The 13,311-nt window shown below is 38.0% G+C and overlaps 1 protein-coding gene across 3 annotated transcripts in view; it reads left to right on the top strand.

The window, feature by feature from the left end:
• The window catches only part of KCNK2 (potassium two pore domain channel subfamily K member 2), a 209,670-nt gene that overhangs the window by 165,873 nt on the left and 30,486 nt on the right, over positions 1-13,311 (top strand). For all 3 annotated transcript variants that reach the window (XM_006155832.3, XM_027774714.1, XM_006155830.3), the window contains one exon: positions 847-1,033. In XM_006155832.3, coding sequence (XP_006155894.1) covers positions 847-1,033 — 187 coding nt within the window. The remainder of the gene's footprint in view (positions 1-846; positions 1,034-13,311) is intronic.

Here is a 13,311-nt window from a genome sequence, read left to right on the forward strand (position 1 = left end):
TTTTTTTTTTTTTTTTTTTTTTTTTGGAGAGGTTTCTGCTATAGGGTGCATACACTCGCCAGACAGAGACAGGCAAAGAGACAGAAAGCGAGAAGTCACCCCTCAGGGGGCAATGTCCACGCCGCAATCCCTTCTTCTCCATTCTCCTCTCAGGATCTTGGTCACACGCACATGAACCCGGCGTGAGTTTAAGTCACCAGGTCCAGTACTTGAACAGCGGTCGACTATGTGGGAATCCAGCGACATAGCCATTACGCTAACTGCTGGTCCCTCTTTTCCTTTTTTGAGAGGTTTTTGCTCTAGGGCACATGTGCTCGCCAGAAAGACAGAGAGAGACAGAGAGATAGAAAGCGAGAAATCACCCCCCAGATGGGATGGCCACGCTACAATCCCTTCTCCTCCATTCTCCTCTCGGGATCTTGGGCACTCGCACACACGCGCCCGGCGTAAGTTTTAAGCCACCAGGTCCAGGACTTAAACTGCAGTCAACTACATGGGAGTCCAGTGACATAGCCACTACGCCAACTGCTGGTCCCCGTCATCACTTTTCTGATGACCCAGTAGATCAGTGAAACAATGATGTAAATCTGAAATTGTATTGTCAGAGCAAATGTAATTTACTTATGAACATATTTTACCTGTTATAAAGCTACGTACAGGAAAAGTAGTATCATTATTAGCATTGATTGAGTTACTTATGCTATACTTAATTTTCATCAGTAAAGATAATTGAAAATTGAGTATAAAAGAGAATAAAATAAGATACTCGGGAATTTACTAACAGGACATAGGTTAGCTGTGTGAACATGTTGTAATCAATTTCTCGCTCTTTCTTCTGACATGTAGAAGTGGAATGTGAGTCAGACCAAGATTCGCATCATCTCCACCATCATCTTCATACTGTTTGGCTGTGTACTCTTTGTGGCTCTGCCTGCCGTCATATTCAAGCACATTGAAGGCTGGAGTGCCCTGGACGCCATTTATTTTGTGGTCATCACTCTAACAACCATTGGATTTGGTGACTACGTTGCAGGTAAGATTTTCCTGGTATTGACATCACTTACCTAATTCATGTTCCTTCCTTGGACTTTCCACTTGAGTTTATGACAAAATGAAATGAGTGTATGCATTTCCTAGGGCTGCTATAACAAAGTGCCACAAACTGGGTGGCTCTTTTTAAACCAGAGAAATTAATTCTGCCATGAAAATTGGAAATGAAAGATCAGTGGGGCCATGATTCTTTGAGACTCTAGGTGGAATCCTCCCTTGCCTCTTTTCTTCTTTCATGTGGAAGCCATACATCCTAAACTAACCTTAACCAGCAGCTGTAATTAATCCCATCTGTGCCTTGTCATCACATGGACTTCTTGTGTCTCTCTTTCTCTGTGTTCAAAGTCTTGTCTTCTTATAAGGACATCCGTCATTTTAGACAATATTTTTTTTTCTTCAGAAAGATTTTTGCAATAGGGCATGTGTGCTCACCAGAGATACTGAGAGAGACAGAAAGCAAGAAATCCCCCCCACCACCACCACCAAGGGAGGATGGCCATGCAGTAGTCGCTTCTCCTCCATTCTCCTCTTGGGATCTTGGGCATGCTCACACACATGCCTGGCCTGAGTTTTAAGCCGCCAGGTCCAGGACTCAAACTGCGGTGAACTACATGGGTATCCAGCAACATAACCATTATGCCATTTACTGGTTCCTTGGACAGTATTTTTGACTTTACCCAAAGTAGGTCATGTAGACCTAAAATGTCTTTATTTTTCTGTTCACATATTTAAATATTTTTTTCCCTTTTTTTAATGTGTGTTATTTCAACTGATAGTTCTTTATCATTGTAACTCTTAGGTTTTATGTCCCTGAAAGTTTAACCCTCTCCCAGTAATATTATCCAATATTATCATTTTTATAACTCTAATTTTAAACAAAATACAGTAATGGTGATAAAATGAAATGCGCTACTATTAATTTATGGATTATTTTAAATAGCTCCACTCCCCCAAATCATAAAACATTCTGAGAAAAAAAAATCCAGTTTGAAGTATTAAAAAAACATGCTCAATATTATATTATAATAGGAGTGTGGGATTAAACTTTCCAGTATAAACTCATCGACCTAATTTAGTTTTAGGAGATTTTTGTGCTTTCTGGCTTTCTACTGTTCTCCCTTGATCCAAACTCCTTATTTAAATATTTTCAGAAAAGAAAATGTGTTCTGCAGTTGTGTACAGTCTCACAGAGGGCTACTAAATCATCAGTTTTATTGATTTGTTAGAGTCTAACCTGACAAAGATCTCTTTGGGGGGAAATGTATGTGATATCCTTGAATATGGGAGTGTTTTACGAACAAGGTTTTGCTTCTGGTTAAAAATACGAACTCACACATCTCTGTATTGATGTTGGCCCCAGAAAGCAAAGTACATCATTCTACTGGCGATATTTTCATTTTATAATTAGCAATATGTGGAAGATGAGAAGCAGAAAAATGTCAGCTTAGAAAAATAATTGGCTTAAATAGTAATGGTATATGTGTTAGGATAGGAGAAAATGGGAGAGGGTAATAACAAAAAGCGTATTTGTGGTGCGTTAATCTGACGCTGTTTTACCACTTTGTAAATGTAATTAACAAGGTCTTAAAGCGACTATGGGGCATATAAGTGTTATGTGATGAGGCCAGTGGCCTCAGACTACAGGAGTTATTTTGAACTACTGGCACACTGCGTCAATCTAGTACATGACCTTATGATCTGACACTATTAAAAAAAAAAAAGTAACAATTATAAATTTAAAAAAGTAGGCGGAATCTTAAAGTAATAATGTATTATGACCACTGTTAAAACTGGATTAGGAAAAACAATATTTTTACTTTATGGTTTTGTAGAGATGAAAAAAAAAATTTTTAACTTACCTTAAGAGATCAACACTTTGAAACGGGTTAAACCATATGGGTCTGCTAGCCACTCTCCACTGCCCAATGAGAGAAGGATCATAAAAACATCTTGTCTGTATCCACAGGGATCCAGTGTCATAAAGAAATAGTGTGAAAAATGATGTTGTATACCATTAAGTGTACTCTAGTAATATTATATTCCTCTTTAAATTTGTTACTTATTTTATAAAAGAAAGCATAAAAAGGATAAAAAACATCTTGATAATAATTAGCATGGGAATTTGATATAATTAAAGTGAAATGCTGAGTAAGACAAATTAGAGAGGAGGTAGGTTGATACCAGATTTGTTGACTCATTTCTGTCTCTTTAATTATTTTGAAGTTTATTTTTTCTTCCATGAGCAAGAGAGACACACAGACAGACAAGGAGATAGACAAAGAGATAAGTACCCTAACACATCCCAGCACCACAATTCACCCCTAGTCTTCAGCCAACCCCAGATCATAGCCCAGCATGTACCCAGCATACTCAGATTGGCCTCCAGATTTGAACCAGGAACGTTTCCACATGAGATTGCCTCACACAGTGTCGAATTTCACTTTTTGGCTGACATACAGCCTCTAGATCCTTGATGTATGTGTTTTGTGACTCTATCGGTGTTTACAAAACTGCAGAATCTTGTTCCTAGTAATGTCATCTTTACACGTAGAGCTGTCATGCCCAGGAAGTGTTTTGGAATGAGAATGTGTACGAAAGGATAAACATGGCAAAGGCTGCATAGGAAATGTCGTCCTTTGTCAGAGTCCTTGAAAAAGCAGAAATTGTGTTTGGTTTTGTTTCACTTATTTAAAGGGTCTTGGGAGGAGGCCAGCAGGTGGAATGTGGATAAGGCACTGGATTCTGTATGGCCAACTCCACAGTTTGAATCCCAGACCCAGAGGCCTGAAAAATACATCAGGCATGTGTGTGTGCATGCCTAAAATTCTGAGAGAAGAATGGAGGGGAAGGGATTGTGGCATGGTCCTCCCCATGAAAGGTGATTTCTCACTTTCCTTCTCTATCTCTCTCTGGTGAATGTATGCACCCTATGAGAAAACAAAAATCTAAAAAAAAAAAGTAAAAGAAAGAAGAAAGAAAAGGATCTTGGGAAAGAATTGCCTCATGTATTTCAATAGAGTATACAAAATTAACCTTTGCTTCTGGGTGTCTTATGACTATAAAGTTAGCTTATTGAGCTAAGATGAGTTTTCTGGGAAATATCGTTATTTCTATTTTAGAACTTTCCTTCTTTCTAGTAGATGTTACTATAGACAATGTTTTCACTTAATTTTGGAATTTTTGCTAGGGACAAGCAAAAGACAGTGCTCTAACCTGAACCTTCTATTGGGCTATAAATCTCTAAAGAAAAGAAAAATGTCTCTCCCATCATGTACATGCACTACCTGGGGACCTTCTCAAAACCCGGAAACCTAGAAATAGAGCTCGATTACAGGTTTTTTTTTTTTTTTCTTCTGTTGTTATTTTAAGAAAGAGATTTTTGCTATAGGGCACAGGAGTTTGCCAGAGAGACCAGAGAGACAGAAAGTAAGAAATCGTCCCCCAGGTGGAATAACAATGCCACAATCCCTTCTTCTCTAATTTCCTCTTAGAGTTTTGGGCACACGCACACACGCACCCAGTGTGAGTTTTTAAGCTACCGGGCCAGGGACTCAAAACATGGTTGACTACATGGGAGTTCAGCAATGCAGTTGTTTTGCCATCTGCTGGTCCTCAATTACATTTTTATATTGAGCTTCACTGAAGACAAGTTAAAGAGTCTGTTTTCTCAAACTGTGATGTTGTTGGAAGAAAAGAAGTAAATTTTGGAATGTTATGAATATTTAGGATGCAGGTTAAAAGTATATTCATGTTTCTTAACATTGACATAATTATTAGAAGCATGTTGAGAGCAAAAACTGAACGACGTTGTAGCCTAGACCAACACTCTGAAATACTAGTCATCCTAGGGAATGAAAAGGAGTATCTGTGCACATAGACTTACTACCATGTAAGAAAATTTATGACAACTCTTATTCTATGCATTTTGACCTATTGTTCCAGGCTTTTTGTTTTTCATATGTCATGATGTTCATGGTCAAATCTATTAAAGCCTCATAATTTTCTACTTTTGTGAAATAAATATACATTTAGATTTGCATATGGAAAACCTTTACACTGTTGACGATATCGAATCAAGCATTTAGGAACCACTGGTGCATACAAATGGGCAGCATTCAGTGTCTGTGTATGTGACTAAATATAGAAATTCAACATTTAGCACTTTTTCTATGGGAAGATCTCGCTGCAATTTTTTTTTTTCTTTTTTTGGGAGAGGTTTTTGCTATAGGGTGTATGCACTTTCCAGAAAGACAGAGAGAGGCAGAGAGACAGAAAGCGAGAAATCACCCCTTCAGGGGGATGGCCACATCGCAATCCCTTCTCCTTCATTCTTCTCTTTGGATCTTGGGCATGCACGTACACGTGCCCAGCATGAGTTTAAGCCACCAGGTCCGGGACTTGAACTGCGGTAGAATATATGGGAGTCCAGCGACATATAGCCATTACGCTAACTGCTGGTCCCTCTCACAGCAAATTCAAGTTTTATGTTTATAGTTATACAGTGGAGGTGTCGTAGTGGCTGGTTGGTTATCTTAGTGATTGGTACCTCGTCCTCCATTTTTGGTCCTTTGTGTCTTTGCTCTCCTGTGCCATTTCCTGAGGCTTAAAGGGACAGGAGGCCATAGGGTCAGTCAAGTGCTTCTATTTGTCATATGAATATGCAGACGCCCAGTGCTAAGAGCAGCGAATGCAGAGTACCTTTTCCTAAAAGGTGAGAAGACAGAAAGGAAATTATTTAGTAAATTCTCATTTACTTGATTTTAAAAGCAGCTGTAATGATTTGTAGCCAAATTTGTAGAGATAAAGTTAATGGCAAAATTTTATTTGAGTAAAAAAAAAAAAGTAAAAGAAAGAAGAAAGAAAAGGATCTTGGGAAAGAATTGCCTCATGTATTTCAATAGAGTATACAAAATTAACCTTTGCTTCTGGGTGTCTTATGACTATAAAGTTAGCTTATTGAGCTAAGATGAGTTTTCTGGGAAATATCGTTATTTCTATTTTAGAACTTTCCTTCTTTCTAGTAGATGTTACTATAGACAATGTTTTCACTTAATTTTGGAATTTTTGCTAGGGACAAGCAAAAGACAGTGCTCTAACCTGAACCTTCTATTGGGCTATAAATCTCTAAAGAAAAGAAAAATGTCTCTCCCATCATGTACATGCACTACCTGGGGACCTTCTCAAAACCCGGAAACCTAGAAATAGAGCTCGATTACAGGTTTTTTTTTTTTTTTCTTCTGTTGTTATTTTAAGAAAGAGATTTTTGCTATAGGGCACAGGAGTTTGCCAGAGAGACCAGAGAGACAGAAAGTAAGAAATCGTCCCCCAGGTGGAATAACAATGCCACAATCCCTTCTTCTCTAATTTCCTCTTAGAGTTTTGGGCACACGCACACACGCACCCAGTGTGAGTTTTTAAGCTACCGGGCCAGGGACTCAAAACATGGTTGACTACATGGGAGTTCAGCAATGCAGTTGTTTTGCCATCTGCTGGTCCTCAATTACATTTTTATATTGAGCTTCACTGAAGACAAGTTAAAGAGTCTGTTTTCTCAAACTGTGATGTTGTTGGAAGAAAAGAAGTAAATTTTGGAATGTTATGAATATTTAGGATACAGGTTAAAAGTATATTCATGTTTCTTAACATTGACATAATTATTAGAAGCATGTTGAGAGCAAAAACTGAACGACGTTGTAGCCTAGACCAACACTCTGAAATACTAGTCATCCTAGGGAATGAAAAGGAGTATCTGTGCACATAGACTTACTACCATGTAAGAAAATTTATGACAACTCTTATTCTATGCATTTTGACCTATTGTTCCAGGCTTTTTGTTTTTCATATGTCATGATGTTCATGGTCAAATCTATTAAAGCCTCATAATTTTCTACTTTTGTGAAATAAATATACATTTAGATTTGCATATGGAAAACCTTTACACTGTTGACGATATCGAATCAAGCATTTAGGAACCACTGGTGCATACAAATGGGCAGCATTCAGTGTCTGTGTATGTGACTAAATATAGAAATTCAACATTTAGCACTTTTTCTATGGGAAGATCTCGCTGCAATTTTTTTTTTTCTTTTTTTGGGAGAGGTTTTTGCTATAGGGTGTATGCACTTTCCAGAAAGACAGAGAGAGGCAGAGAGACAGAAAGCGAGAAATCACCCCTTCAGGGGGATGGCCACATCGCAATCCCTTCTCCTTCATTCTTCTCTTTGGATCTTGGGCATGCACGTACACGTGCCCAGCATGAGTTTAAGCCACCAGGTCCGGGACTTGAACTGCGGTAGAATATATGGGAGTCCAGCGACATATAGCCATTACGCTAACTGCTGGTCCCTCTCACAGCAAATTCAAGTTTTATGTTTATAGTTATACAGTGGAGGTGTCGTAGTGGCTGGTTGGTTATCTTAGTGATTGGTACCTCGTCCTCCATTTTTGGTCCTTTGTGTCTTTGCTCTCCTGTGCCATTTCCTGAGGCTTAAAGGGACAGGAGGCCATAGGGTCAGTCAAGTGCTTCTATTTGTCATATGAATATGCAGACGCCCAGTGCTAAGAGCAGCGAATGCAGAGTACCTTTTCCTAAAAGGTGAGAAGACAGAAAGGAAATTATTTAGTAAATTCTCATTTACTTGATTTTAAAAGCAGCTGTAATGATTTGTAGCCAAATTTGTAGAGATAAAGTTAATGGCAAAATTTTATTTGAGAATGAATATTGATTTCCTGAGTTCTATTTCTGAACTCTTGTTATTTTATATTGTACTTAACCAGAAACCCAGGGTGATAAGTTGTTAAGTCATGCTTGGCTTGTAGAATGAAAGCTAAATCAGTCTTTCTTCACAAAAATCTAAGAGGTAATATTAATTATGTGGGAATGTGTGAAAGACTGTCTTTTACTAACTCAGGCACTTTTCCAACTTGTCTTCTAGGTCCATGACTTTTAAAAGGAAACAAAACAATTAATTGATGATTCTGCAAAATTGGAAGAAAGTCAAATAATCACCCAATTTAACATACTTTACATTTTTTTTCTCAAAGCTAGTGGCTCCATGATACATACTGTTAAAGTTAGAGAGAATTATATAAGCCAAGACACACATTTCCACAGTTTGTTTGAAAGCTGTTTAAGGCAGTCCTTAAAATAGTCCTTTTCTCGAAACCAGGTTAGTTCTTAAGACATAATATGAAGGGACCAGCAGTTAGCGTAATGGCTATGTCATTGGACTCCCATGTAGTTACCGCGTTTCGTGTCCTGGACCCAGTGGCTTAAAACTCACGCCAGGCACATGTGCATGCATGCCCAGGATCCCGAGAGGAGAATGGAGGAGAAAGGGATTGAGGCGTGGCCATCCCCCTTGAGGGGTGATTTCTCGCTTTCTGTCTCTCTGTCTCTCTCTGTCTGTCTGGCGAGCACACGTGCCCTACAGCAAAAATCTCTTCCAAAAAAAAAAAGAAAGACGTAATATGAACACATGAAAGCAAGCTGAAAGTTTTAAGTTTCACCAAGCAGTATTCTCCATTACCTGATTTTCTAATAAAAAACAAAAATTAGCCAAAATTTTCTAAGTTTTAAGAAGTTCTCTTAGTTGATATTATAAAAACATACTCCATCTGGGTATACATTTATTTAGCCATCCAAATACATCTTATTGGAATTTTAATCAGTGAGATTTAGTATACTTGGTTAAATAATGTAGTTTTCTTCATCACACATGTAATTTGCATGCTTGCTGCATTAATCAGGTGTCATTCTTAGTGTTCTGAGTAGCTTATGCTCCCTCTATAATTTGAGACTTTCCCAGGTAAAATTATTCTTCTGGTGCATATACATTGACTACATTTTTTATAATAATTTGCAGTTCTACATTTCTGACTTGGAAAAAAAACATATTTTAAGTTTTAACAATAAGTTTTTTATGGGCCAGAGAGTGGCACAGTGGTAAATGCAGTGCTTGGCATGACTGACCCACATGGAAGGTTTCTGGATTAGCGTCTGGAGAGCTGCCTGTACATTCTGGGCAGGGTGCTCCCTGTCTCTCTTGTTTTTGAAGAAATAAAGAAATTAACTTAAATAAAAAGTATTAAGTTTTCTTGGACTTATTTTTTAAGTCATTGTTGGGAATGCCAGTTTTAGTAGCCAAACTATTTTTTTCCTGTATAACTGAAAACATAATTCATTCAGTGGAATTCTCAGAGCTTGCTTAATTGGAGGGAATTCTATCATGAAAACATATAAATCTCTGTAAAAACTATGGCAAGATTTTTAGTTTGAAACAATTTGTTCTAGTAGAGACCCTAGAAAACAATACCTTATGTAGCCTAAGATTTTTACAGCTTTCTCAGAACCTAGTTATTAAATAAAGCTGCTGTCATTGAGATAATCATTAAGTAAAAAATTGCAGGAATTCAACAGATAACAAGAACTTGCCTAAAAAGAAGTGAACTCTAATAAGAACTCTCATCACTACCATCATCCCCAACACCCACTTCCTACCTGTCCCCTACCACAAGGACTTAGACAGATTGCTTTAATCAGAAAGGGAAAGTTTGTGTTATTGCTACAGAAATTTAATTTGATTGATTCATTTAGAGGTTTGGTGACCACATTGTATACAAGTGGTCTTCAAAAAGTCCATGGAAAGTACATATTATGAAATAATTATGCATGGGTTTCATATTTGTTTGTACGAAACTAAACATACTTTAATTCATTTTTTTCATGAATATTTTTGAATTCTCCTTAGGTTGTGCTTTGCACTTATGATGATAATTACTTTAGTTCCTCTTCCTGTGGAACAGAATGTATGAAATCCAGGAGCAACAATGAAATGAAATAGGGAAGCTTCTCTTCCTAAGCTGCTCTCTTTTATATTCTAAGATAGAAAATTCTGTCTTATGGAATTTCTTTTTTTTTTAGACTTATAACAGGAGTCTAGTTATCTCCCTGTTTCAGACAGCGACTCTCAATTCACAAAGACTTGATAGATCTCTGCATGATTTAGTAATGGTACTTTACCCAAATGGTTCAGAAGTCCAAGGGATGGTGGCTAAACCAAGAGGTTATTAACGCCTAGGCTGCAGGACAAAGTTCTGAACCATTGTAGAAACATGGATGAAGACAGTGAAGAGGAGAACGTCCAGTGATAGAAACAGGTGCTATAAATTTAGTGAAAAAAATTACTCCATACTGAGATTTAAAGGTAACTTCTACAGATAACAATGGTGTACATCCTATGTACTGTGCTTTTTTTAAAAGAATTGTTTTATTTCATTTTTTAGTTATCCATGCATTTATTTTAATTTGACTAGAGAGAGACACAGAGAGGGAGAGAAAGAGAGAGAGAAAGTGAAAAAGCAAGCCACCAGGTCCAGGACTCGAAAGGTGGTCAGCCATGTGGGAGTGTCCAGCGCCTTAACCACCACGCCACCTGCTGGTCGCCTGTACTGTAGAGTTTTATCTTTGTAAAAAATGAGTGAGTGGGACAATATGTTGGTCTTTCTTTATGAGCATGAGGTTTCTGTTCTTCTAATGTCAGTTTTACTAATTTTAGAACAACTGCCTAGACGAGAGCGAACAATTTCTTAAATGATGAGATTTAAAATCACAAATGCAGGTTCAAATATGCCACTGTTTTTTGGGCATCATGCGTTTCTGACTCAATGCTACATGAGAAATTTTGTTTAGTAGGTAATCTATTATTTAATAGTGAAGTCATATTTCCATTTCTATAAAAGAAACCAAGGGGGCCAGCAGGTGGTGCAGCAGTAAAGGTGCTGGACTCCCATGTGGCTGACCGTGATTTGAGTCCTAGACCCGGTGGCTTGAAACTCACACCAGGTGCATGAATGTGCATGCCAAAAATCCTGAGAGGAGAATGGAGGAGAAGGGATTGTGGTGTGACCATAACCTCTCTGGGGTGATTTTCAATTTGTATTTTACTGTCTCTGTCTCTCCAGCAAGTGCATATGCCCTATAGTGAAAAGTATCTCAAAGAAAAAAGAAAGAAATCAAGATTACATCATTGAAAGAGCCTCTCAGTTCATGAAGCAATGAGGAACACCTTATTTAGTTAAATTGCTATACCAAATGAAAAGATATTAACTGAAAATAAGATTTTCCTCTTTCATAATAAGACAGAATAGCTTTAATTAATAAAGTCAAGCAAGTCAAAAAAAGAAATTAATATTTGATATCTAAACTAAAACACTTCCAGACCAGTGTGAAGAAATGACCTCAGTTCCTTTTATTTTTTAAAAAGAGAATTATTTTATTTTATTTACTATTATTTTTAATTTCACCAGAGAGAGACAGGGGTGGTGGGGAGTGGGAAAGCAAACTGTCAGGTCTGGGACTCAAACCGTGATCCACCAGGTGGGAGTCCAATGCCTTAACCACCATGCTACCAGTTGGGCCCTGACCTCCAGTTTCTTTAGACTGAAGTTATACTACTGTATGTCTATGTCTATGTCCCAAAATATATATGTCATTTTTAGAAAATCAGAGAAGAGTTGTGGAATCAATAGCCTTAGTCCATAACAGCTAGATTATTCTTTAGAACCAGGATATGTCTTTTTTCATTTTAAATGTTTTGCAGTTCATTAAAAAAAAAAAAAGTTACAGGAGGGGCCACTGTATGCTCATGCACTGTAGAACATAATAGAACCAAGTGATAGAAGCTGCTGAGGTTAGGACAGATCAAAGTAAGGAGGCTCCTGGTAAAATAGTGCTTGTCTTCAGAGCCAACTGGTTTCTAGGTAAGAACCTAGAAAGAAAGAGGCACATCATGCCTGAGTTGGTGTTTACAGCCTTAGCCATGTACCTGCCATTTGGCATGGGCAAAACATATTGTTGAATGTTCTAGTTTGAATGTTTATCTTCTCCAAACTCATGTTCAAAGTTCTTTACTATTTTAACAGTATGAAGAGATGGAAGTTTTAAGAGAGATTAGGTCATAGGACTCCACCCTCAGGAGTAAGATTGGTGCTATATAAACAAGGTGGATTTGGCCTCCTCTTGCCTTTTCTTGCCCTTTGGAGGCAAGAAGGCCCTTCCCAGATGCTGATATACTGGACTTCCCAGCCTCCAGAGAAATACATTCCTATTCATTATAAATTACCCAGTCTGTGGAAATCTGTCATAGCAGCAAAAGTGTACTAAGACAGTGAATAGATGATAAGAACAGTAACAGAGGTCAGAGGTAATAAGGACAACTGAGTACAGAAAAACAGCCAACATTTTGGACCCAGACAGGCCTAGGTTTAAATTCTATTTTGCTGTACTTTTCCTGTGTTGCCTACCACATATTATTTTCCCCTATTGGGACTATGACATCTTTCTTTAAAGTGGAGATTCTTACCATTAGGATTTCAGGGAGCCAATACAAAACAGTATTTCACTCCTGAGTTCTGAATAGATTGTAAGCGTGATGGCTATTCACCAGCTTTATTGCAATAAAGGTGGTCAGTAATATGGCTAGCGTCTGTGGCCCAATGACCTTACTAATAGTCCTGCTCTACATAAAATGGAAACATGAGTGAGAATACAACTTCATCAACACCTACCCCATGGGGCTTTAGGATGGAATGTTTTCATTTATACAGGTAATCAGTAAATCTTAATTTCCACCCCTCTCTCCCAATCATTTCTTGAATTTTCTTAAAATTTGAAATGAGCATATTGACGGGATTATGTGGGACTACCGGGGCTGGAATAAAAAGACCTTCCAGCAGGTGTTTGCCTTGACCTCATGGGCTGCTCTGCTCACAGGTTAAAGACCCTTTGGGACCAGATGAGTAAAGGTTTTTGTTTTTTTGAAGAGATATTTTTGCCATAGGACATGCGTACACCCCTAAGAGAGAGAGAAACAAAGAGATAGAATAGGAGAAATCACCCCTCAGGAGGAATAGCTGTTCCACTATTCTTTGGGATTTTGGTCATGCATACACATGTGCCCTGCATGAGTTTCAAGCTTCTGGATCCAAGACTTGAACCACTCTTAACCATGTGGGAGTCCAGTGCCTTAACTACTACACCACCTGCTGGTCCTGAGAAAAGGCTTTCTTTCTTTTTTTCTTTTTCTTTTCTTTTTTTTTTTTTTTGAAAGAGATTTTTGCTATAGGGTGTGTGCACTTGCCAGAGAGACACAGAGAGAGAGAGAGACAGAGAGATAGAAAGTGAGAAATCACCCCCTATGAGGATAGCCACATGCCAATCCCTTCTCTATTCTCCCTCAGGATTTTGGGCATGCATGCACA

Source organism: Tupaia chinensis, unplaced genomic scaffold (genome assembly GCF_000334495.1).
Source record: "Tupaia chinensis unplaced genomic scaffold, TupChi_1.0 Scaffold000473_1, whole genome shotgun sequence".
Classification (NCBI taxonomy): domain Eukaryota; kingdom Metazoa; phylum Chordata; class Mammalia; order Scandentia; family Tupaiidae; genus Tupaia; species Tupaia belangeri.